Source organism: Microtus ochrogaster, chromosome 21, assembly GCF_000317375.1.
Source record: "Microtus ochrogaster isolate Prairie Vole_2 chromosome 21, MicOch1.0, whole genome shotgun sequence".
NCBI lineage: Eukaryota > Metazoa > Chordata > Mammalia > Rodentia > Cricetidae > Microtus > Microtus ochrogaster.
The window spans coordinates 39,710,360-39,737,804 of record NC_022022.1 but is presented as its reverse complement, the minus strand read 5'-3'; the positions used below and the strand labels follow the sequence as shown (position 1 = coordinate 39,737,804).

Below are 27,445 nucleotides of genomic sequence, written 5' to 3'. Positions count from 1 at the left end.
TCTCTCTCTCTCACACACACACACACACACACACACACACACACAGCCCACAGCCCTCCTCAGTCAAGCATCCTCACATGGTTACACAGATGATGTCCATGGCAAACATGATTCCCCTGTTGATCAAAATTAGTTTTTTTCAAGTACCCGACCTTGACTATGTTGGACCAACTAGAATCCCTTTCCTAGATGCCAGCTTCCAGACAGACAGAATAGTCATAGGTATCAAGGGATGGGGGTCAGAACTCTAGCTCCGGGTTGGATAAGCTGAGTTACTTAAAGGGAATATGTAAGAGGGGGGCATTGTGATACAAGCACCCAGCTGCAGGCTTCCATGTTTCACACAAACAGGACCAGGCAGACGTGAATGAGCATCAGGAGAGAAGCTCAGATGATAACCGGACAGGAAGAAGCCCCAGCATGCCCGGGGCTTCCCAGTCTTACCCCTGGATGCCCTAGTACATGATGTCCACACCCTGGCATCATCTAAAACTGCTCCTCTCTTTTCACTTAAGTAAATGTGAGTCTGTCCCTGTTTCTGCAAGCCGGAGGACAGCTAGTGTGTACAATGGGATGCTGCATTTACACAGAGCTTCCAAAGCGGAAATCGGTCCTCTATCAGGTGCTACACTTTAAGGGTCTCAAGCCAAAAACCAACCAAACAAACAAACACCTTGATGCACTCACCAAAGCCCAAAAGTTCCCAGAAAGTGAGAAAGCCCTCACAGCGATGCCCGAGGCTCTGCCGATTCAAATGGACTCCCAAACCTCATGCTGTTGACACTTTTCACCTGCTAAAGTAGAGCTCTGAAGACATGCTCTAAGTGAAACCCACTTAAGGAGATTCATTTTTCCTCTGATAAAAATGAGTGTTATTAGAGCAAATGACAAACGTCCCCAGCGCCTGCTCATCATGCTCTCAGAACTGTCCTCGTTAAAAAGGTCTCCTCTGGGAAAGTACTCGTGAGCGAGCAAATTCTCTTCCTCTACGCAGGTGGATGAGGGTAGACCTGGACAGTCTCTTTAGGAAGAGAAGATAATACTAATAGTCCTGTGTTTGAATTTCAGGCTTAAGATCACACTTGGCATGGATTTCAAAGTCTTCCAGGGTGCTGTTTTGTTCACAAGGAGGTTTTTCTTGTTTGAGCCTTCTTGCATAAGACTCTTGGAAGAGAGCAATAAAAAAGAAGGGTTCCTTACATGTTGAGACACAGCAGAGTCTATGTAGAAAGAAAAAAAAAACCACCCAGTAAGCAACGCCTCAGTCTCCCTGAGCTGTTTCATTCTCTCCGTAAGACAGGGTAGAATAATGATGACATCCAAGTGCTATAGAGACACGACAGTCGATGACTTGGTCTTCACATGTAAAAGCCGAGGTGAGGGTGGCAGGGTTGAGACCCATGCATGTCGAGAGCTGCGAAAGCTCTGGTCCGGGGTGAACCCTGCACCCCCATGTGGAAACTCCTCTTTTGCTTTCTTACTCCCTCCTCTTTACCCCACACAGCCCCTCAGGCTGACTTCAACCGGGGCCAGAATCTCTAGGCAGGGATGGGGCTGTCCTTAGACATAGCTAGCAAGCGGAAGTTTTTCTCTGGGTCCTCCTTCCAAGTGTGATGTACTATCTTGAGTAGCGTTCAAACACATCAATCCATGGGGTTTGTACAAGGCAATGGGGCATGAGGAAGAAGCCTGATGCCACAGACATTTCTACAGTGGCAAGGCAATGAGCCTGTTTCATCCCTATCAAACGTCACAATCCACAGTCTTTTGCTAGGGACAGAAGTTGTACAAACTGTGGGACATTGTAGGATTCCCTGGCAGGCGTAAACAGTAACAACCCTGCTCTTCCAACAGCCTTTTCTAGAGACTTGAACAGTTGGCAAGGTCCTTCCAAACCCAAAGGATGTTGCCCAATTTTTCTTTTCTGGCAAATCAAGTCAGGGTAACAGTAGAGCTATTTCTGGAACTTTCCCAACTAGCTCCCTTCTCAAGCTTTTGCACTTGCTGGTGCCAGCTCTGCCTGGACATTGCTCTCTATCCCAGGTAATCAGTAGACTCAGCCTTTGTGAGGTTAGGCTTCTATTCAAGCAGAGGAGAAGCCTTCCAGGACCTCCTCCTCACCAGCCCTACCAACCCATCAACCCCATTCTGTGTTTTCTTTGTCTTCACAAAGCGTGAAGTTATGTTCTATTGTGTTCGTTTATGGATCACCCACGCTGGAATCCATGAAAGCGGGGACTGGTTCTCAGTTCTAAATAGGCAAGCAATAGCCATTCTCAGAAAATATCATCTGAATGAATGGATGGATGGGAAGGGACATTGAATCTCAGTTCCTTGAATAGTATGTGCCCTTTCAAATATCTTGTACCAAACCAGAACTGTTACCTTCAAAGGTCTATGCGTTATAACAGCCTGGTGTTGATGAAGAAAGAGTTATTATATTGTTTGTGGAAGTGCATTCGGACACAACCCATTGGAGGGCAATTTAGAAGCATCTAACAAAATTTTAGAACATATATTTCTCAATCTACAAATTTTCAAATCATGTAGCTGATCAAAGCTAGCTTGAAAGTGTGCAGCATTAGAAGGAGGACCACTACCTCACTTTCATGATGAAAAATTAGAAAAAGCTCATGAACTATCAAAGACTCTGTGTAGAACGGAAATGTAATCTTGGAGCCATTGACAAGACTAGCTATATAGACATCTATAAGGACATAGGAGACCTCACCACCAGCATACACAGTCAAACAATGAAAGCAAGGTTGGAAAGAATTCTGAACAGTCTACATTGCCGTGACAGAATGTGATTCCTCTGTGGGTATTAGATACACAGGCGGTATTAAAATGCTGTGTCAGCATCTGCAGAGATTCCAAGGTCAGAGAGGTGGAAAAGACTTCTACTTTCTAACCCACAGTCTTTGTAAAATGAACATTTTTAGCAGCAAGCACACTGCAATCATAAGAACGAAACTTATAATGCTGTTAAAGTTTAAATCCCGGAGCCAAAGCAATTCAACATTTATGAAACTAAGGCCTGGGCTCATATATTGACGTTAACTAATTCTGTTGGTTCTATGGGTTTTATTTCCAAATTTCTCAGAACTTGTCCCATCTATGGCTCACAGTTACGGAGTGGCTAAAACAAATTGATGGAAAACATTTGGAAATCACCAAATGACAAGAGGCCATTGTGTGTTTTGTTTAAACTTCTTATTGGCATTGTCTTCCATTTACTCCCAAGAACACATTCTGTGTGGTACGACTTTCACAGATGAGGGAAACGCTGTGAAAACTCAAACTCCTTCCTGGGACCCAGAACTTTCTACCTTGGTCCCATTTCCACACTCCCACAGCTTGAACGGGAATGGTCTGCCTCAGGCTCACGTTTTTGAGCGCTTGGTCCCCAGCTGGTGGCACTGTTTTGGAAGGTGTGGAAGTTCAGGAGCTGGAGCCCTGCCAGAGGAAGTGGGTCAAGTGGGAGCAGACCCTGAGGTTTGATAGCTTTACCCTGACTGCTGTTTTCTGCTACCTGAATTCAGAAACATTGTGGCTAGTGGCCTCAGGCTCCTGCCCTAGGCTGTCCACACCATGAGGGCCTGTATCCTTTCAAACTACAAATCAAAATAGATCCTTCCTTCACTGAGTTGCTTCTTATCCGGAGTCACAACATGGCAGGTTAACACTGCACACACGATCCAGAGAGCCAATGAAAACACCTCCAGGGTACAAATCTGCCAAGGACAAAAGGCATGAGGATGGCAGGGTCAGGGGAAGTAAAACCCACCCTTTGAACTGTAAAATAACACAACCACAATGAAAATTCATGTCTCTCATGTTGCAGAGGCTGTTGGTCTATTCGTACCAAGAACTAAGATCATTCATTTAAATTAAATGCTGATGATATGCTAGTAGGCACTGAAATAGCACATTTTATTGAGGAAAAACAGTGAGACTTAGAAAAAACGCAGGGGCATGGAGTTCACCCATCTGTAGAAAGGATGCTGGTAGCCCTGGGGAGAGTCTAAAGGTGTGCTTGCTACACAATGCCATGGCTGCATACTTAGAATGTATATAAACAGACACGGGAAAACATGCTCTGCCAGTCTTACTTGCCACAGCCCTGAAGAGTTCCTCCTGCTAAGGCTTCACACCAGGGAGCTCATTTCTACGTGGCAGGGGGAGCTTCCGCTTGGGGAAGGCAGCTTCCTATATTCCAGTGTTACCCAGTGGATCAGTGGGGCGTGGGCAATGAGGACAATGATGGAGCTGAATGTAGTCAAAATACATTGTGTGTGTGTGTGTGTGAGAGACAGAGAGAGAGAGAGAGAGAGAGAGAGAGAGAGAGAGAGAGAGAGAGAGAGAGAGAGAGAAATGTCAAATGTCATAATGGAACCTGTTACTATGTGTCACTAATAAATGCTAATTTAACAGAAATCCAAGAAAAAATGTTTATAAATTGCTGAGAAGACTACCCAGAGTTTCCTAAGAATTAACAGAGGTGTCTTAAAGCCGTTCCTGCTCTATATCAGGCCAGTAGAGACTCCCGCCACACTGTGCTAGTCAAGGTCAGAAATGCCCAGCCTCCATTTGCATCCACTCAACTATGCCAGTCCCCACCAACAGTCACAGCAGACATAATGGCAGAACCTGACATCATTTTCTTTCTTAAATTTTTATTATATTTCACTGGTAGCTCCTTTGCCCAATTCAAATAATCGTGGTGACCATTTAAAACTAGTAAATCCTGCCACCGGATTAATTTTAGAAGACCCTTCTCGCCTCTCATTTACAGGGAACCTCTCTGCTTTTCTTTATGACTTTTCACATTCCCTAAAATGTTTAGAGGCTGCTCTCCGTCTTTCCTCAGGAGTGCAGTAATAGGGGCAGCCCAGTCTGCAGGCCACTGGGAGAGGTCAGTGAGGAGAGTCCCCTGGTGTTAATGGCTACAGTGATGGTGCTTCCTTCTTCAGACCACGCCCACGAAGGAGTTGTTTGTGCTATGTAGATGAGACTGGATACAAGCAAACTTAACAAAACCGTTCATTCCTCATAACTAAAAGAGCAAGACAATGACAAGACACTGTAAAGTTTTAAGTGATATACAGACAGAAGAAATGAATTTTAAGATGGAAGCCGCTAGATCAAAATGGAGTCACTTTGGGGGCTTATTGTAGTTTACTCTCCTAGAGATCAGGGCTGAAGGGTATTTTCTGGGGTTTTACAAGATGGTATATCAGTATATCATGTTCTATATGAAGGTAGGGGATTTCACTTAAGGACACTATTTTTTTTAACTGGACTTCCTCTGTTTCTAAACCACTATTTTGTTGTTTTGTTTTTCCACCAGCCAAACTGAATTCTTCTGCCACTCCCCCCACACCACCTCTATCATCATCTCCTGGGGTGCCTGGTAGTTTTCATGTCTTTTTCCCTGCTCACACAAATGCTGCACCTCTTCCCTGTGAGAATGCACCCCCTTCTCCCCCCCCCCCCGGGTGATGTGGGATGTCCGTCTGTGTATGTGTGGCTTTTATTGGTTAATGAATAAAGCTGTTTTGGTCTATAGCAAGGCAGACTATAGCCGGGTGGAAGAGAGAGAGAGAGAGTAAGCGGATCCAAGGAGATGCTGCTGAAGGAGACAGACGCCAGAACCTTACCGATAGGCCACAGCCTCATGGTGATACATAGACTACTAGAAATGGGTTAATTTAAAATGTAAGGATCAGTTAATAAGAAGCCTGGGCTAATAGGCGAAGCAGTGATGTAATTAATACAGTTTCTGTGTGATTGTTGGGGGCTGGGTGGCCAGGAAATGAACAAGCAGTCTCTGCTTACACCAAAATAAGAGTATCCAGAATGCCTCAGCTATTTCTCCAAAATCCATGTTGGGGCTAGATCATTGAATTAGAAACACACACACACACACACACACGTGTGTGTGTGTGTGTGTGTGTGTGTGTGTCTGTGTGTGTGTGTGTGTGCGTGCGCAAGCATGTGCCGCATACACAGGAGGGAACAGAGAATTTATGTACAAGCTGAAAATGCCTCTTGACACAAGGGCCATAGCACCTCCTTAGACCACATGTCTATAGGAATTGTGTAGTTTGAAGAGCCCTCTAAACAGCTGTCCGGGAAACCGAATTCTGTTGCACAACATCTGTGTGAAGATGGGTCACTGTGATTGACTTAAAATCTGGATGGGCAATAGCTAAGCAGAACTTCCAGGGAGAGAGAGGAAGAAGAGGAGAAATTTAGGTGTACAAACTATGCCAAGAAGATGCCAGGAGATGCTGAGTAAATCAGAAGTGCAGAAATGGAGAAGAGGGGTTTTAAAAAGCCACATAGTAGAATATAGATTAATAGGAAAAGATTGATTTAAGTTATAAGAGCTAGTTAGGGGTAAACCTAAGCTAAAGGCCAAGCGTTCATAATTCATAAGAAGTCTCCCTGTCATCATTTGGGAGCTGGCTGTGGGACAGAAAAAGGCTCATTACAAATTTCCCCTCTATCTCTAGGTGTCTATGTGCCTATCCTGAGAAAGTGAAGAGGGAAGTCTTCAGGAAACTCAGTCGAGCCCAGAGATGCTGATGAACCTATTGATGGTGAGGGATATCTCGTGACACTGTGATCTTAGCATCTTACTTCATGAAAGGGTGCCACAGCCCACTGATTTATTCAAGACATCTAGCATGTTCAGTATGTCCTCAAGGGGCCACATAAGAATGAAGCCTCTCTCTTGTAGTACTTAAACTGTAGCCACCTCCCCCTTTTATTGTTACTACAGCATTGTCAGACCCCAGTCTCTTAAGTCTGACTGTCACTCATTCAATCATGTAAGACACTGATAAGTTTTTCCTTAAAATTTCTTTTCTTTTTTGAAATTATAATTATATCACTTCTCCCTTTCCTTCCTCCAAACTTTCTGACTCAGTCAGAAAAGTGCTTTCTGTGCAAGCATGAGGACCTGGGTCCAGTCTCTGGAATCCACATGAAAAGCCAATGACGGTGGCATGCACTTGCGATCCAAGTGCTGGGCAGAAGGAGACAGAGGAGCCCTGGGGCTTGCTGGCCCATCAGCCTTGCCTCATCAGGGAATTCCTGGGAAAAGTCAGGGGCTGACTCAAAACACGAACGAAAACAAAATTCTCCCTCCCCCCTCCGATGAATGGTCTCCATACACCTGTATACAACATGCACACGCAAGACCACACAAACACGAATGCACACATGTGCACCAAGGAAGGAAGGCAGGCAGGCAGATAGATACTAGTTTGCCATGTATGTCTGGAGTCACAGGGGGAAATCCAAGAAGTCAAATCAATCCCAGGACTACAGTCTGTCTCCCCTCACAAACAAACGCAGCACAGGGACTCTGGAGCTCAGAGCGTTTGTGAGGACACCAGGCCCAACTGTAGGAAGCCCCAGGAACAAGGAGCTTGGGACATTTCCTGGGGAGGAAGGCACCAAACCTCCGAGGGTCAAGCTGTACACAGAGTTCTGAACTTTGGTCGCAGGCTCGCCTGTGAGGTTCTTGGGGTGACCTCAGTCCTGAGGGGTGCTGTTCTGGACATGATAAGCATTCATCAGCCTTGTCTTGGGCCTATAAATAGGCAGGTTGAAAACATGACAGGGGTGCTCTGTCCCTGACTCCTGGGTGAGTCCAGTTTGGAGATGCTGGGAATCTGGAAGCACTGAGGGAGCCCCTGGGGCCCCCTAGCTGCCAAGATAACAGGCAGGAGTTCTCAGCAACACCGAGCCACTGTCCTGTTGTCGGTGTTCCGGCTTGATAAGGAAAAGATACAAGCATGAGAGAAGAAAAAACTTCAAAATCAAGGAGATTAAATACCAACCAACACACACAGCGAGTCCTGATCCTGGGGGAGCATTTAATGAGCTCCAAGTCTCCTGGCTCCTGGTAGGGTTAGCCCTGTCTATCTAAGGTTAAGAGGTCAATCTTGTGACCAAGCCATTGTGAGCTGGTCACAGAGGGCTTTACATGAAGGGACCACATTTGCTTTAAAATGCTGCTGTAGCATCTTAAATATCTTCATTACTTTTATCTCGACTTGCTCTGCATAAGGGAACAATGGAGCATGGGGGAGATCTGGGGAAACAGGAAGAGAAAAGAAACTGCTCTGTGTTCTTTAGAGCCTTCACTGTACTGTTGCCATTTGAAGAGAGACTCCCACACTGTGGCCCTGACACAACCCCACTCCACATGACCAGCTGCCCTGAGGAGGATATTGCATGAGACAGCATTCAGGGTCCTGGAGATCTTTCAACCTCTAGGCCCAACTCTCCCAAAGAAATCTCATTCCATGCCTTATGGTCAGTGAGAAAGGTCAGATCCTCGTCTAGATTAAGCAAGCTCTTCCTCAAAGACAGAGACAGATCTTACTGAGAAGCAAGCATTTCCCACAAGGGGCTGGATGTTATTGGTGGGAACCAAAAAGGAAGCAATCAGGTCACAGCATAGCATGACAGGTCTCTAGTGACACAAACCAGACTCCACATCATTGGGACTGAGGCTGAGGAAGCTGCTTCTGTGGAAGAGCCCGAAGAGGGGGGACCACCGGGTAGTCAGGCACACCCCAGGCAGAGTAGGTAGCCACTGCTGGTGCCCTCTGAGGGCTCACGAAGTTTAAACGAAGTCTTTGCCTTTTTGGCTTGTGACCTGGGCAGGTTTCCACCTTTTTCAGACTATGTCTTCATGCTGAAAAATGGAGACAGCGAGGCTTTCCCTGCAGCTTTGCACAAGGGTTAGACAGAACAATGTGGTACTTGTTTAAATAAATTCTGGTTTGTTTTTTCTGCATGGCGTTGGTATTAGAAATGAAACAATCAGGGCTGGGAAGGTGGCTCAGTGGGTAACGTGTTTGCTGGACCTGAGTTCAGAGGCTGGGAAACCATGTAAAGCCACACACATCTCGATCCTGCGGCGAGATGGGAGGCAGAGATGGGGGCGTTGCGTGTCATTACATAACAGCCACAGGAGAGACACTCTGTACAGCATCACACCCACCTCAGGCCCAGCTCACACTTTCATACCTGCCTGGTCTCTGCGGCACACGGGATAACAGTATACTGTCTAAGGTTACAAGCCCTGTGCTCTGACCGCAGCATGCCTTACAAGCAGGGCGTCATCGCCAATTAAAACTTTATTCCATAAGCAGTCTGCCCTGCTCCCTCCCTTCCCACACATATCCGTGCAATGGCTTCCTGGCCATAGGAAATCTGGCTTATATTCTACCTCCAAGGGAAGCCTTCGGGGACCATCCAAATCCACAGGGCTCCCCTGCTTGGTTCTTTGGCTAATTTCCTTTAGTTACATTTTCTGGGTAGGCGTCTTGTTTCCTCAGATAAACCCATCATTCAGGTTCCTGTGAGTCATACATGGGGCAGCCACACAGAACAGCTTTGACTTAACATGATTTCCACATGACACATTGCTGACTCATAAGCCTTGGTCATCTCCTGACAACCATAAAACACTAGAGCCAGGCACATGCGGCGTGTCTTTGGAGTAGATGCCAGGTCATAGCCGGCAGTAGAGAAAGGTTTAGGATTAGAAGATACAAAAAGCAGAACTCTCTGTTCATTGAGAAAACGTGAAGAGTAAGATAGACCCACGATTGTATCGTAAGCCCTCGGATTAGACCACAGTAGATGATTTGTGTTCATTGCTGCCGCTAGGCACACTAGACAGGTAACCCGCTACAGGGTATGAGATCAGCACCTGCTGGAACAAGAAAAGAACCAGGAAGTCCTGAGCTCAGCCACAGCACTAGCAATGATTTACAAGATAAATTTAGTCAGCACTTTCAAATGACAGTACTCCTTTAAGGCCATCTTTTCTGACACACTACAGGGCTCCCAGGGACAGGAAGCATGGAGGAGGGGTTTCACTTGGGGTGTCTCCAACTAGGACATCTTATTTTGGACACGTCGGTCCCTCAGTCTGTGATTCCAGAAATCATCCTTTTCCTTGACTCCCATCCAATATACCTGCCTTGACTTCCTGTTGAACACAGCAGTCTCCTGTTGAAATTTCCAGCAGGTACAATGCAGAGGTGAATTTGATAAAATTCTACCACGGGCCAGCACACATGCATTATAATACTCTAGCTGCTAAGTTAGATTGGGGGGGTTAGCAGAAATCAAAGCCCCAGAGATGGCATTACAGGATTGTGCAACTCTGCACCCCCAGGAGGCTTGATGCAGGATCTTTCACCAGAAACCCCTCCTCAGAAGATCAAATATAAAAAGTGCTTCTGCCCTTCGCTCTCAGAAAAATAAACAATGATTATTCAATCCAGCTGAAGCCTCCCTGGGTTTTGAAAAACAAGATAAGCCAGAAGGAAATCCAGGGAAGGGAGTGAGAACAGGGATTTCCAATGCTGGCTTCATTTAATACAATAGCACTCATGGGGAGCTGTGGGAGGGAACCGGAATTGACCGGCTGTGATGGGCCTAGGAAGAAGGGTTTGGACAAATGAGAGTTGAGCTGACGGCAAAAAGAGGCACCTGGAACAGTGAGATGGGAAACTGCAGAGAGGAACGAGATGGCAAATGGCTAGGTGTGGAGAAGCAGAAGACAGATAAGGCTGTGGAGAGGTATCAAGGAGAGGGGACAAAGAGCTAGCCCAATAGACATGGTGGCCTTCAGTCCCCATGCATTCCCCAAGAAGAGGGAGTGGGTGATTCATTTGCATTGCCATCTTGATTATATTAAAAATCACCAGTGGCATCAATGACGCTCACCTTTGGGTCTGTGAGGGCATTTCCAAAGAGGATCAGCAGAGGGGAAAAGGGGTTCCCGAAGGATAAGACCAATACTAAACCTGTCGGCACCAACCCATGACCCGGGGACCCTGACTGAATCAAAACAGAAAAAGGAGAAAGATGGTTGAGTGCCAGCATCTCCCTTTCTCTCCTCTGATCCTCTGAGGTGTGAATGAGCAACTTTATTTACACTCCTGCCACCATGGTTTGTCACGCCATGGAACTGCCCGCTGTCCCACCATGAGTCATCCCGCCTTGGAGCTCCCTGCTACACATCTTCCCCACAATGATGGACTCTCTCCCCTCAGAGGTCAGCATAAATCCTTCCCCTCAACTACCTTTTGTCAGGTGTTTGGTCCACACTCATAAGAAAACCAACAAATACAGGAGCGGACAAGTCCAGCAACATCGTTGGGGCAGCTGCTAAGGGGCACCTGGATCTTGGCACTCATTCATTCCCAGCCTGCCTGAGGACAACAGTCTCCCTCAGCCCACAGAGTCCTATTGCACATCATGAAGCATACAGATCACTTGTTCTTAGAGACTTCAAGACTCAGTCTAAACACCCCTAAACTCTGTGCTAAGCGTTGGTGCCTTAATGGCTCCACTCTGAACAGGTTTAGTCATTCCCTGCACACCGATAAGAGAGAAAAGGCCCTGAAAGGCAGCGATCTGCTCATTCCACAAGGCAATGCTGTAGCATGTTTTCATTTGGGGTATTACAGTGTTTTATTCATGAATTTCACAATGAAATGAAGTATTAATGCAAACGTCCTCTGTCAGAGGTAGGAGTCATGGCAGAATCTGGTCTAGGGGACGAAAGTAATCACAGAAATCGATAAAGTAAGAGCAGAGATTTTCAGTTTGTGGTGACCACAGCAGACGCTCCATCTCCAGAGACAGAGATGGTGCCACATACCAGCTGCCAGGCACCCTCTGCAAAGGAGCCCAGGTCAGCTTCCTTGTCACTGCCTGTCCACACGGCGGAATCTCACAGACCACTAGCCTCTGTCTCTAGGGTGGCATTTCTCAGGGTAAGAGAGCATCCTGCTTGAATATGGGATGAAACCCTCCTGAGTTAAACTAAGGTCTAGGAAGCAGAGCTAACGTTTCCTTGGTCCTTACTATGTGTCCAGCATTAACCTAGAGGTGTGATAACCAACAGCTCTTTAACCTTTAAACCCTCGCCATATCAAAGGCACTATCTCTGTCCTACAGATCTGAACTCCAAGTTACAGAGAGATTAGGTAAACTGCCCAGGGCCACACAGCTTGAAAGACACAAAGCCAGGATTTACGTCTGATTTCCCCCCTACAGGCTCCTAAATCCTTCCTTACCATCTGCTTGGATAAGTTGGGAAACTATGGATCAGTTAGATCCCAGAAGGGGGTCAGAGCCATTCCTGTGACACTTGTTCCAAGTCTGGTTGGAGCATCTACACTGAGTTTTGAAGAGTAAATGAATTAGCATCTTAAGAGCTTAGAGCACACGGATCCCACTGGGGAAGGCCTCCCATTGGGGGAGACCATCAATCACTGCTCTTTTCTCTCCTTCCTGGGATGCAACCCTCCCTCACTAGGTTTGCCTTCAGCTCCTTCATCCTGTTGGAATTAACTGTGAAATGGCCTCCACAGGCTCAGATGTTTAAACATCTGTGCTTCAGTGGGTGGCACAAACTCAGGAGGTTTGGTGCTCTAGGGAAGTGGAGTCTTGCTCAGGAAGTGGCTGTCTAGGGGGGGCGCAGGCTTTGAGGCCTACAGCCTGCCTGCTGTCTTCGGTCTGTGCCCTTGCTCCTCAGAGCAAGCGGCCTGACACTTCTGCCACCACAGCCCCATGCCCCTCCTGCCACCACGTCTCCGTCGCCATAGCAGACTGCACCCCACCCCAAACCACGAATCCTTCCTCATGCCACTCCTCAGGTATGTGGTCGCACCCACAGGAAAACTGCGACTGCTCCCCTCTTGGCTGCTGCCCACTTTGAGGTGCATCTTGGCCACAGCCACTGGAGGCCAAGCTGGATCTGAGCAAACCTGGACGTTTCTTTGAGGTCTGGGTTTTCAAAAGCCACTCAACTTCCCCAAAGCTAGATTTCCCCATTTGTTCATTCTGTCAAAATCTAGTGTCTCCCCAGAAACAAAGAAGGGTCTAGCACCAATCTATGTAAGGCGGTTGGAAGAAAGAAGAAAATGTATAGCTCCATGTTGTAATTACCACAGGCCTTTGCAATTATTTATATAAATAATTTATATATATATACATATATATTATATCAATGCTTGTTGGCAGAGAGAGACAGAGAGAGCAGAAGTGGGGGGAGACAAAGTGAGAAAAACAATCTCTTTGATCTTAAGACCTCGGCTTTTGAAATATTCCTGACCATAACCCAAGGAATGGATGCATATTAGATAAGACTCCAACACACGTAATACACACAAAATAAAGATTTAGCACATGACACTTAAACCTATTCAGTACAATAGGTGTGTGATGATGTTTCTTTTTATTGGACATTGTTTTTTTTTTTTTTAATGTATTGATTTGAGCTTTCACCACAGTATCTCCCTCTTCCTTTAGTGTCTGATAACCAATCATCTGTGGTCTGGAAATAAGAAAAAGAACACTACAGTAGAATTCGTAAACTTGGTTTGCACTCGGCTCTGCTTAGCGTGATGAAGTTTCACCCCTGTCACACACGGGACACAGATGTCCGGCAGACTCACACTGCGTATGTCTACCGTCCATTAGTTACTTGGCAGGGAGCATGAGGATCACCCCAACTGTCCTGGTGTCACCGCAGTCCTAGCTGAGTAATCCTTATATTGCTCAGCAATGACTCCAAAGGGCAAGGGTGCTTTCTCTGGAAGTTTGAATATGACCAAGAGAAGCCATAAAAATGTTATTTTAAGGAAAAAAGGGAAAAAGAAAATCCTATATGTTGAAGTTGCTGAGTTTTGATTGATTGCCGCTGTCAATCTAATTTACAAATTTGGTACTATTAAGTTTGGTATATGCTGACTTGGAATACCCTCACGGGTAACTGGAAAGTACATTAATGGATTACAACCCACAGTTTAATCACTCCACAGAACAGGAAGCCTCGCAGAGGACTTTAAAATCATAGCCCACAAATCCCCTTCGCCTTTGTTTTGTAAGACATTGCAAAATAGAAGAAATTCAGCTGGCTTCTGATCCCTGTGTCCACAGATCACATGATATATTGTCGGACAGTAAACATGGTTTTGTGTGTACATTCAGTGACAGCAGCAGATTAGGTTTATTGAGAAGTAGGATTTCAAAATTGCATCTTAGGCAGGGTGTGGTGCTCTTTGGAAGGAGAGATCATATGTCTCCCATGTCTTTTTGGTGAGTACCCACAAGCGACTTCCGCCACAGACATGTCCTTTGCACAGGGCCTCTGAGATGTGAACAGGATGCTGCATGCGTCTCCAATCATGAGGATCAGAGCTCCCGGCACCACCACCCTCGAAAGCGGTCTACCCTCGATCCTGCTCCGTGTGCTTTTCATGGCCAACTGAGGGGACAGCCCACTTTTCTGGCTCAGCGTGGAATTCTTTTTCTATGATAGGAAAGCAAGCATCTGTGGTGCTGGGCCTTCCTTGTGTGCTAGGTTTTGGGTGTTTCTAGCATCACTTAAAAAATTATTTTTTTTAGATTTATTTACTTATTTTTATGTGCATTGAATGTTTCGCCTGCATGCATTTATGAGCACTATGCTGGCACCTGGTGACTTTGGCATTCGGAAGAGGGCATCTGATCCCTGAACTGGAGTTGTGGACGGTTGTGAGCCACCATGTGGGTAATGGGAATCAAGCCTTGGTCCTCTGTAAGAACAAGGGTGCTCAACCATTCAGCCAACTCTTCAGGATCCTCAGCACCCTCGACCATCACTTTTGCTTGTGCTGTTTCTCACCCCTAGGGCGTCTTCTTCCACCCACACGAATTCTTCCTTTCCTTCTAGACTATATCCCAGGCTTTCTAAGACCCTCCTCCTCCGAGCTTTCCTCTCTGGAAGTGAGACAAAGTTCGCTGAATTCCTTCAGCCACTTGCCTCCTTGAAACTGTTTATGAATATTTATGGACTTTCTAACATTTCTAAGAAACTTTGGAGCTTAATCCCACATTGTTAATATTCCCTCTTTCAGAAGGTTGAGCATTTTTTTATTGCAATACCCAAATCACATAGCTACTTGTCTGATCTTCTGAGAACCAGTGGTTGCAATGACAGCAGGCCCCAGAAGTGCTGATTCTCCTAATAGTCCACCATTTGAGAGATATTTGTTTTGGACAACGGAATTTGTACATGAGGAGAGCTCCTGGATGCTTCCTCTCTAAGATACTGGGAGATGCTCTTATGGAAAAGAATCTGCATTTTGACACACTTAATCTACAGAAGTCTGTGTTGGCTACTGCCCTACAGGGGTCTCATTCATTTATTGTTCCAGCACGTGCGCGCGCGCGCACACACACACACACACACACACACACCTTGCTTTCCCTTTTCTTTGGCTACTTAGATCTTGGAAAGAATTTAAAGACAATCTATTCAATACCGGATGGGGAGATTTTACTTCCCCAAAAGATGAACCAGTATGCTTCAGATCACTCTACAGAAAACTTTCAAAACACTTGGGGTCAAACCCCAAATCTCTGTCACTACAGACATTGGAAGGCAAACATCTTAAAACATCACCTTCACTACCTACCTCTTCAGTTTCATTTCCCCTTCTCAGACTTCCTGTCTTTCACCAAATCCCTCTGTCTCACCGCCAGAGAATTTCCCCAGATCCTCAGCACCAAAATCTCACCTGGTCCCTAACCAGTTCCCCAGTGCTGCTGCCTCTGAATCCCACGACTTCTCTTATCTTTCTGGGCGATTTCACTGCTTATTCTGGTTTTTCTCTTAGCCCACACCACACCTGTCAAAACCACACACACCTTTATTTTAAACTCTCCCGTAATTGTAGCAAACGCACGCAGGAGAGTGAAGCTTGTGATGGTAACTAATGCAAAGACCTGCTTTTTTCCACCTGGGGGAACAGGAGCCCTTTCTACCTCTCGCTGTGTGCTACAGAGGATGTGCTGAGGGAGAAGGTATTGGTTCCTGCCGATGAGTAATTCCTCAAGACACATGGCCAAGCAGATAATTATCGCTACAAACTGAGCAGGAGGAGCAGCCCAGCTCATTAGGCACCTTCAGTCTTTACTGGAAGGATCAAGAACCCATATAGGTCCAGGGGGAGATAACCATGGATGCAGGCTTGTCCTTGTAGCCTGCTAAGGGGACAGTGAGGTGGTCAAGGAGAAGGCTGGATACACACACACACACACGTAGGGCTTGGGAGTTTGTTTTGTAGGTAAATGCTTGCCTTGCACGATTGAAGACCTGAGTTTGAGCCACAGAATTTATGTTAAAAGTAGGACATGGTGAAATACATTTGTAACCCTAGTGCTCATGAGACAGAAATAGTTGGATTCCTAAGGCTTGTTGGTCAGTGACTTAACCTAACTGGTGAGCACCAGGCCAGTGAAAGATTGTCACACAAAACAAAATCAGCATTATTTGTCATAGCCAGAACCTGGAAACAACCTAAATGCCCCTTGATTGAAGAATGGATGGAGAAAATGTGGTACATTTACACAATGGAGTATTATACAGTACAAATTTTGCAGGCAAATGAATGAATCTAGATAACATTATATTGAGTAAGGTAGCCCAGACCCAGAAAGACAAATACAATATATACTTACTCATAAGTGACTTTTAGACATAAAGCAAAGAAAAGCCAACCTACAATTCACAACCCCAGAGAACCTAAACAACAATGAAGACCCTAAGAGAAACACACATGGATCTAATTTACATGGGAAGTAGAAAAAGACAAGATCTCCTGAGTAAATTGAAAGTGTGGGGATCATGGGAGAGGGTAGAAAGGAGGTGTGGAAGAAGGGAGGAGAGTGGAGAAAAATATATAGCTCAATAGAAACAATAAAAATAAATAGATAAATAAATAAATATCTAAAAAAAACAGAAAGCATCTAAGGAATATCACCTGAGGTTAGCCTCTGACTACACACACACACACACACACACACACACACACACACACACACACACAATCTCTTTTTCTCTCTAAACAAATCAAAACTAATTATCATAGACCCTAACAGAAAGTATGTACATTCTCAAGACTTGGTTTGCCACCAGCAAATAAGTGATCTAGGGCACATTGCTCAAACCCTACACTTGGTTTCTCTACCTGGTCATGGAAGGATAATTGAAGCATCAGATAATCCTCATTAAAAAAAAAAAAGCTAGGGCAATATTTGGTGTATATTGGGCACTACACAAATTTTATTTTTTAGTTTTTAGTTTTTTGAGACAGGGTTTCTCTGTAGCTTTGCAGCCTGTCCTGGAACTAGCTCTTGTAGACCAGATTGGCCCTAAACACACAGAGGTCTGCCTGCCTCTGCCTCTGCCTCCTGAGTTCTGTAATTAAAGGCGTGCGCCGCCACCACCACCTGGCTATAAACATTTGTTAAATAGGCCCTTCGTTTTAATCATCTTGCTTGGTGTCTGCTGACCCCCAAGTCCTAGAGACAAGGTGGTGGCGTGGCTTCCATACACACTGCATACACTCTGTTTCCCAACACAGACGTTCCAAAATCTGAAATAATTTCCTTTTTCAGTGTAAACCACAGGGAGTTTGAAACCCTTCTGTTCCTACATGTTTTGGATTAAGGAACCTCCATCCCTTTCCTTGGCTGTCTTCTCTTGCCCTCCAGGCTGCCTGCATTGCTCAGGTCCTTTCTGGGACCCCCTCCTGGCCATTCCTTATGGAGGTGCCTCCCCTAATCCTTTGCTCCACCACATCACATCCACTTTCACGGTGGAGTGGTCAGGTGGCTTTAGGACCATTTCTTCCTGTAGAGGTTCTCAACTGTCTACAAGACCAGAACAAAAGCTCTAATCCCTGATTCTGGCATTGTCCTGTGAGCGCAGGACCTCCACTCTACTAATATCTGCAAGGATCTTAAACTGAGCTTGTCTGACTCCGCCCTCCTGACGCTCCCCACAGCACCTCCTCTTTGTCTCCGCCCTCTCCCTGCTCCTCTCATCAACATCAACACAAATTTTATCATTTCCTCTCACACGGCTCCTTTTCAAGAAAGGGCATCACTCTCTGCTCAGGCTGGGACTGAACTCAATGTTATCCTCCTGCCTCAGTCACCCAAGTACTAGGTTTCTAGTTCCAAGCCTGGAAAGTCGCCTCAACTCTATCTTTAAGGCGCATTGAGGATCCGGCCATCACTTCCAACTGTACTCTGGCTCCTGTGGACGCTCCCAAGTCCCAGAACGCCCCCTTACACTGCTACTACCTCTTCTCTCATCCCACGCCAGCATCCTCCTGCAGCAGAGGGGCAGAAGCATCAGTATCTGGTCCAGACCCTTCCAGTCGCTTGTCACCTCACTCAGAAACACCAACATCCTTACAATTGCATAGCCCTCCATAACCTGAGTGGGCCGCCTCGTCGGCTGGCTATCTGACCTCATGTCCTCCCACCGCCCCTCTTCATTGTCTGTCTGGTGACATGTCTCAGATATCCAAGCTGTCCCTTCCTTACCTTCACAACTCTGCTCCAAAGCACGTGGTCCCTCACATGCCTTTTAAAACTACAAGTTATACCTGCGTGCCATCTATTCTGCTTCCTTGCTACATTTTTTAGTGAAAGCATGGTCTTCTAGGTCCTGCTGGTGCTGTTTGCCCTATCAGAACACGCACTTTCTCACTGTATTTAAGCTCTGTGAGTGGGAATTTACATCTTAACTCTGCTGCCTTCTGGTTACACAGGGAGTACCTTGCACACAGGGGGCACTCACCAGCCGCTTGCGGCTTGATTGGGAGGGAACACTGGCTCATTTGGCTCCTCTTACCTAAGACCGTCATCACCGTCTTCATGAGCTTCATGGGAGCCCTTCGGCGGCTCATGGAGCCACTCATGTGTGGAGACAACACGTTGGTTTTCCTCTTGACGTACATGTAAATGCGCACATATACCACCACCATGATGAAGAAGGCCAGGAGGTTTGACACGGCCCAGAAAATGAGGTAACTCCTGCTGTAAATGGGGGCCAGAGAAGAGCAGGCAGAGATGTTGCAGAGGCAATTCCAGCCCAAGGTGGGGACTGCCCCCATGAAGATGGCAATGGCCCACACCAGCAGGATGAGCAGGGTCACCCTCTTTTTGGTCAAGTTGCTGTGCACCCGCATCCTCATGATTGACATGTGCCTTTCCACCGCTATCACCAGCAGATTGGCCAGAGAGGCGGTCAGGCTGGCATCCAGGAGCCCCTGGCGGAGAAACCAGCGGTTGACAGTCAGGGTTTTTGACACTGGGCCCGTGTTGAACATCAGGAACACATAGGCGATGCCCGCGAAGAAGTCCGCAGCAGCTAAGTTAGCCAGAAGGTAGTAGAAGGGAAAGTGGAACTTCCTGTTCTTGATCACGGCTGCAATGACCAGGGAGTTAGAGAAAAATATGAAGAGGCAGAAAAATGTCCCGACACACAGGACGATGAGAAGCTTTGTCCCTGTCCACTCGTCCACAGTGTCCGTGTTGCTCCTGTTGTAGAAGAACTCCATCCGTTTGTCATAGTGACACTCATTCATGGTGGAGAGGAGCTGCACATCCTAGAAGGAACGAAAAGAAATCAAGCATCACTCTCGGTGAAATCTCTTGCTAAGCCACCAGCTGACGCCATGGCACCCCTCCTCCTCCGGGTGCCCCTGTATCAGTCCAGCCACTCCTGGCCTCCCACCACAGGGCACTGCTTGCATGCAAATTACTTCCCAGGATCAGCCGAAAGTTCAGGGAGGGAGTGCCTTTTGTTTTCTTTTAGCATCCAGAGGCTCTGCCTGCTCACAACAGGTAACTAATGGCTGGCTCGTAAGTGAACGAGGGAGGGCATCAATGCGTCAAATGTGCTGTCATACAGTTTCCACTCTGTACTAGTGACAACAGCAACACAGCACAAATCATCAATGAATGTTTTCTGCTGGTAGTGTCCAGGCCATTTCTTATTTATGAGTTCTGTTCAGTAATCAAAAGCAGGCTTATAGTGCCAGGCATACTCTTGCCAAGGTAGTAGTATTGAATTACTTGGTCAGGGCCAGATGCTTTCTCCAAGAGATCAATTTCCACACCTCCAGCTCCTCCAGTCTTGATCGAACAGCATCATTTAGTTCCGGGCTACAGTTACCATCTCTTATTAAGCATTTGGTGTAGGGAGGAAGACTTTGGTCTGAACACTCCCCCTCCTCCTCTCGTTCACTTCCTCCTCCTAGTCACCCATTCTGACGGCACCTATGTAATTATGTATGCTGGGTTTTCCATCCCAACCCCTTCAAGTCAGTCTCTCTCCCAGGAGACTCTCCAACCCACAGGTGATCGAGGATAAGGCCTTTACAGGCCATTGGCCTCCAGGGTCTGTGTGTAGAAATTCAGCCCAATGCTAAGTGAAGGCAAGTCCTCAGGACTTGTGTGAAAGGGGACTCCAAACTGTGGCACCAGGCTTGCGGGGATGACACTGGTCCCTCTCAATATAAGACAGAGAATAAAACTCAAAAAGCAGTGGAGTTGAAGCCAAGATTCTAACTTCTGGCTGGAAGGGCTGTCCGATTCCGCATAGAAAACAAGGCTGGGATTTCTTTTCATTGGAGCACAGGCTAGTAGACGTAAGAGTCCAGCTGCCCACCTTTCGGGAAGAAGTCCATGTTACAGGGAAAGAAAAAGAAGGAATCCCAAGCTTTAATACTTCCTGTATTAAAGCATCTGATACCACACCAGAGAAGAGCGATTTTAAGTAGTATAAAGCACTTATTCTTACTTATCTTAGTCTGCTTCTCAATTTATATTTCAACTGTAGAAAGATATCTTAAAGTGAATTAAATATTTGTTCTGTCATTGTTGAGATAGAATGTTCATTTGATGTACTGAAACCAATCTTATAATTTTAACAGCTTTTTAACATACTGTTATATGTCCTACTTTTAACTAGTTCCTAGATTTGGACACTGAGGTTCTTTACAGGGTTTGACTTTTATAAGCATTAATCTTTATATACACAGCCAGCTATAGGAATAATTCGTGGTTTTCAGAATAAGGTAGAGGATACCAATGTGTCAGGTTTCTGACGGATCCTGTCAAATGCCTTGAAAGTGACTGTATGTCTAAGTCTACCATCGCCACAGGAAGGCTTAATAGAAAATATTAATTAGTGAAATTCACTTCAATACCCAAGGAGAAAATTAAGTGCTCAACGATGCTAAAATTATGCAAAGATTCAAGACAACCACGGTCTGCTTGCGTCATTCCAAACCAGTCTGGACCCTCACTATGGAGGCAGTATTACTCTGCCCTCACCACCAGACCTCCACCCCGGGAAAGATCGTCTTGGGTTCTCCTTATTCACTCTACCATGTGAGGAGACCACAGCGGAGCTCCATGTTTAAAGCAGGGATTCAGCTTTCCCCAGACGCTGAATCTGATGGGGCCTCAATCTCGGGTCTTGGACTTGCCAACTCCAGAACTACAAGAGATAAACCCTGTGAATACACACGTAGTTCAAGTTCCTTTGGCCATAGCCACAGGAACTGGCCCAAATGCCATATGAGAAGTTTTAATGATACAATTAAACTGTTTCCTTTCACTAATTAAAAACGATTTGCATATTTTGTTTGGCTATATACTCTAGATAGCTAAGAAAGACATTTTTCTAATTGAAATGTAATATTACTCCTGAGTGATTTATTAGAAATATTATGTAGAATGTTAAGAGTTCAGATGTTTTTAAAGTTTGTTTCTTATTTTTTAAAAGAGATGTTAAGATTTTTAGTTAGGTTCTGTGAGGCCTTCATGATTGGTACTGCAAAATCTTAAAATTCTACTTTCCTTCCATAAAAACTAAGTTGTATATTCCTAATGTTTTTTTTTTTTTGAAAAATCGTTATGAGAGCAGAAGTTGTTTTGTCTTGAAAATGCTGAGCTGTCGAGGGAAAACTATGATTAGCAGAACTTATATTATGTAGTCCTCTTTGTCCCTGCACAAGATTCTACAACTGTGAGAAACAGAACGAGAGGAACACAGTTCCTTCCGGGAATTAGTTTAAAGCAAGCAAGCAAACAAACAACAAAACACGAGATGGACTATCAACAGTAAGTGCAAATCATGCCATGAAGTTGTGCAAGCCTGGCTGTCCTGGAACTCACGCTGTAGACCAGGCTGACCTCAGACTCAGATCTGCCTGCCTCTGCCTCCCAAGCGCTATGATTAAGGTGTGCCCCACCACTGCCCAGAGTTTAAAGACAACACAAGTTCACAAATTCTGTCTCCATTTCCATTGTACATCCATCGCTCTGAAAAATCAGCTTAAGACTCAAAGGTAACGCCTGGGAGACCTGCGTGTGCCCAGCTGACCCTCACCAGCTCAGCTCACTTGAGGGTTCTCCATGGAGGACAAAGATTAGGTGATTTTTTTTCTTTTAATTTTATTGTTTTTATTGAGCTATATATTTTTCTCTCTTTTCTCTCTTCCTCTCCACTCCCCTTCTGCCCTCTCCCATGGTCCCCATGCTCCCAATTTCCTCAGGAGATCTTGTCTTTTTTTCTACTTCTTATGTAGATTACATCCATGTATGTCTCTCTTGGGGTCCTTTTTGTTGTCTTAGTTTTCTGAGATTGTGAATTGTATGCTGGTTTTCTTTGTTTTATGTCTAAAAGCCACTACTTATAAGTGAGTACATAAGATATTTGACTTTCTAGATCTGGGTTACCTTGCTCAATGTGATGTTTGCCTAAAAACTTTATCATCCCCCTAAGACTTTCCACGCTGACAGCTGATGCAGCTGGACGCAACCTTCATTAATTTGCCCATGAGACTTCCTGCCACCTCACCCTGTGTTCTGCATTTGCTGCCAAGCATACTGATGGTTCCCAAGGCAGACTGACCATATGTTATTGTACTTTCTAAGCTGGAAATCACCAAAAATCCTAGCCAGTTTATAACTAACGACTAAGGCTGCATTTCTTGACCTCTCTCAGCCCTTACCACATAATTCTCTGATTTAAAAAAAAAATATCAAGTCATTTCACACCTAGCCTAAAGTGTTCTCTGCAAGGTACCGCTGACCAGTTTAACTTGCCATCACTTTGTTTCTGCACTTACACAGATACCCTGTAGCCCAGTCAATGCCTGGCTTCTCTTCCATGTTGATGCAGAAACCCTGGCCTCCAACAGAGCAGGGACCTGTCTCTCATCCTCATCCCGAGAGTGGTGGATCTGGTAAATGAACGAGTGATCTTTGGTGACCTTTGTCCTCTGCCATGCCCCACTCCCCTCAAATGAAAAGTCCGGAGTTAAGCAGCTTTGCTGGCTTACACAACAGACACTGGGTTTCATCACTTATTAACCTCATGTTCTCAGAGAGTTAATATCTCCTCTCTAGTCTGATTTAATTACTAATATTAAGTGTGCACCCCGGGCCAAGTGCCTGACTAAGCATTTTACATGGATCGCTTCATTTCATCTTCCCAGCCATGATGCGCAGCCATTTTGCAGAAGAGGATACACAAGTGCCTGTGACTGTCACAAGGCAGAGAGGCAGATGACTCAATGCTCAGGGCTGTGCCATAGACTCAGTTTACACTGTTCTTCCTTAGGCAAAGGCAACACCAGGCAGACCTGTGGATTCTCGTTATATGCTTGGTGATAGCCACATTACTAGAAAAGAGTTGATTTCATCAAATCACATTCAAAGACTGTCCCCAGAGAATAAAACACAGATGGATACTCTAAACAGACTTCTTTTGAAATGGCCTGAGGTGGGGTAAAAAGGATCTTTTCTTTTCCTGAAAATACATGTTCAGTTTTTACAGCACATGGGGCGCAATGCAGTCACACTGACGATGCTGGCTGCCTCTTGTTTCTGCCACATCTCAGCTGATGTTTGTTTTTCTACTGAAGGTTTTAGTGGGTTTAGCAGTTCTGACCCAGACACGGGAGATGCTAAACTTTGGAGGGATGACCGCAACTTCGAACTCCAGTAATGTCAGACTTCAGAAAATGGTGGTTTGGAAATTCTATATGTGGAATCCAAATGAAAACTTCAGGAGCGAGGCTCTCATTTAGATCCTCCCCAGCTTGCTTCTCTGAAGAGAAAAAGACAATCAGGCAACTTGGAATGTGGAAACAATTATGAAAATGAAGCCATCAGAAAACCACTCACACAGCTTTTATTTCGAGCGATGTCTTTGGAGACAAGTTGTTGCCCGGCTGTGCAGTCATGCGCCCCCTTCCAGAAGGAAACGTGCAGAGAAGAGGGTGAGATGGTGCTGTCTGTGTTTTCTCTTCCTGTGGTCCACAAACAGAACAACTCTCTGCCAGATAGAATCTTTTTTTTTTTTTTGTTTTTGTTTTTTCGAGACAGGGTTTCTCTGTGGCTTTGGAGCCTGTCCTGGAACTAGCTCTGTAGACCAGGCTGGTCTCGAACTCACAGAGATCCGCCTGCCTCTGCCTCCCGAGTGCTGGGATTAAAGGCGTGCGCCACCATCGCCCTGCCAGATAGAATCTTATACTAGGTGGGAGCTGAGTCGCAGTTAAGTTGCTGACCTAGGAAGGCCTGCATAGGTCAGCATGTCTGGTCACTAAATTCAATAATTCATGTTATTGGCAAATCGGGACAGCAAGAACGATTTAAACACAGCTATACTTCCTGGAATTCTCTTTAGCCAGTGCCATCTAAGCCTCCGCACCTCCTATCCCATCTCTACAACCACCTCTTCCCCTACACTCTCCCAGGGGTTATTCCTCTACCCCATTCCAGTGTAGACATCTCTTCATCATGCCTCTTCCTCATGGCTCTCTAAGGTGAAACAGCCAAAGTGCTGCACTCAGACCACTTAGCCTGCGCTGTGGTTAGCAGCCTTTCTCGCCATCTGACCATCTAGTTCAGGGTCTGGGTGCTCTCTCCAGCAAGAAGGCGCATTTAGGAAGGCACACATTTCACGGTACTATGACACACCCCTGGGCCCTGGAAGAACGCCAAACACATGGTCTCTGTAGACGCTTATTAAATACAGACCCGAGTGAAGAACCCGAAGACACCCGTGCCTCATGGCTCTAACCTACTAACCACGCTGACCCTTCCCACTTTTGTCCCCCGTATCTGTGCTCTCTAATTTGAGTTTCACAACTCATTCATTTCCCTGGCGTAACTTGGCACCACATCCTGCTGGCAGAGGTGTGAGGATAGTGTCTGCTGCCCTTGACTGGGGTTTCGCCAGAGCAGACAGTCCGGGTGGTCTGAGGGGCAATCCCACCACAGAGGCACCCTGTGAGGGCAGACCTCAGAAAGGAGGGTCCTCTTGGAATGTAACTTCAAAAGAGAAAGAGCCAGTGGTCAAAGCTGGACCAATCCAAGTCACAACACAAAGTCAGGTGGAATTACAGTCCAACATACTCCATGCATACTCAGTTAGGGCTGGGTCCTGAATAAAATAGTCAGTTGTAACAAAGAGAAGGATCTCCCCAGCAGACAAATTCCTAAGAAATTACACAGAGAGTCCACTGTTAGGAAGGGAAACTCGACTTCCAGTTGTTGAGGTGCTACCTGGTAACCTCCTTTCAAAGGCTTCCTGTCCAAATGCAGACACGGACACAGAGAAAGCTGTGACTTTTCAGCTGATATTACTTCAATCAGATGATCAAATTCAATGTCAGCAGGCTGAAGCCCTGTTGATTGTCTAACTCCTGAAACCATGTGTTAGAAATAACAATTTACTCTGTGATCTCCTGAAGCAACCCCACATTCTGCTAACCATGTTAAAAACACACACACACACACACACACACAACAACAGCAACAACAACATCAATAATTTTAAAAAATCAGCGGAAAAATCCCAACCAGAGAAAACACTGTACCATAGTCACGGGTAAGAAGCTTAGCTACTGGATAGAATGTACATCCTAAGGGCTGAGGAGAGCTGGCAGAAACAAGCATTTCAGTAGTAACAATATATCCGTGTCAGTTCACTAACTATAACAAGTGGACTGTGTGGATTTAGGATTTAACAAGGGCAGCTACTGTGTAGCGGGACACGAACAAGGAAGCTTACTGTGCGTTCCACTTTTTTGCAAATCTAAAGTTGTGCTATACTTAAGCATCTTGTAAATTAAAAACGAGAGGTAGGTTACTAACCCCATTGTATTTACAGTAACTTCAAAATAAACTGAAAAGCATCTGCTTTACCCTTGCCAGGGTAAAATAAACAGGGAAGAAGCGATTTGCTACAGGTTCCACATAAACTGGTCTTGTTGGGAATGGGACAGTTGATGCCAGGGATAATCAGAGATAGAGCTGGTGTGTGTTTACTTCCGGGATGCTGGCCTCGTTATAGAATTCCATCTTTCCTCTCCAGAAAGCTGAACCCTCACCTCTGTTATTAAGATTGAATCTTCAACTGGGACGCCTAGACTGATTCTGAAGCAGAGCCTGTGTTCCTCCTCACCAGCAGTTACCCACCCCCACCCCCACCCCCACCGTCTTCCGCACAGGCAGTAAGGTTCCCAGGGAGGGGCCACGCAGAGGACCAGCAAATGCTCACTTGGTGTGACTGGGAAAATCCCCAATAAAATGAGAAACTGGAGCTAAGGGGAATGACTCAGTAGAGAACTTGCAAACATAGAGCTTAATTCCCAGAACTCATGTATTAATAAAAATGTCAGGTGTAGTGGTCCGTGCTTGTAATCCCAGTGCTGGAGGAGGAGCCAAAGGTCCCTGGTACTCACTGGCTATCCAGCCTGGCTTCATGGGTTAGCGCCAGGCTAACAAAAGACCGTGTCTCCCCAAAGAGGTAGAGAACATTCCTAAGGATGACGCTGGAATTTATCCTGTGGTCTTCGCATGTGTTCCCCAACTCCTGCCCTCCCCCAGAAATTGACCTTGCCACATCACCACTAACTGGGAGATGGTGGCATTCAGAACAAACTGCGTGCCCAGCTTAGCAGAATAAACATTTAGGCTATGTGATAGAGCAGATTGCAGAGAGAGCCTTTGAGGCAAGGAGGGCAGGTCACCTCCCGCCATCGCTCCCTGGGAAGTGGGTGGACTTCCAGCGTGTGGTCTATACCACAGTTTCTACCCTCAGACTTGTTTAATAAACAGCTGTAATCAAAGTATTGTTTCCCAGATGTTCCTGATGGCTGGGGACTGTCTTAAGCCCCTTGATTAAACAGGAAGGCAGCAGTGGAAACACAGTAGAAAGAGAATAACACACGGATTTTATGTGATCAACAGATTCCCTGACTTCGTTTATGCAGATGTAAAGTAAATCTTTAATTGTGTTTACTTCGTTATAGAACTGTAATCCAGGCCCAATTCATCAAGGTCGCAGAGGGAGATATGTTTTGACCCTTGACCCTCATTAAACATGCTAATCAGATGTTTAAAATTAGTGTCGTTTATGTGTAACTCCTATGGTAATCTTTTTTTTTTTTTTTTTTTTTGGATTTTCGAGACAGGGTTTCTCCGTAGCTTTTTGGTTCCTGTCCTGGAACTAGCTCTTGTAGACCAGGCTGGC

General features: G+C 45.8%; 1 protein-coding gene across 1 annotated transcript in view; it reads right to left on the bottom strand.

The window, feature by feature from the left end:
- Lpar3 (lysophosphatidic acid receptor 3) overlaps positions 1–19,487 on the bottom strand; it is a 43,696-nt gene extending 24,209 nt beyond the window's left edge. The window contains exon 1 of the mRNA XM_005357405.3: positions 18,740–19,487. Within this exon, the coding sequence (XP_005357462.1) occupies positions 18,740–19,475 (736 nt within the window). The 5' untranslated portion in view covers positions 19,476–19,487. The remainder of the gene's footprint in view (positions 1–18,739) is intronic.
- Positions 19,488–27,445: the final 7,958 nt, after the last annotated feature.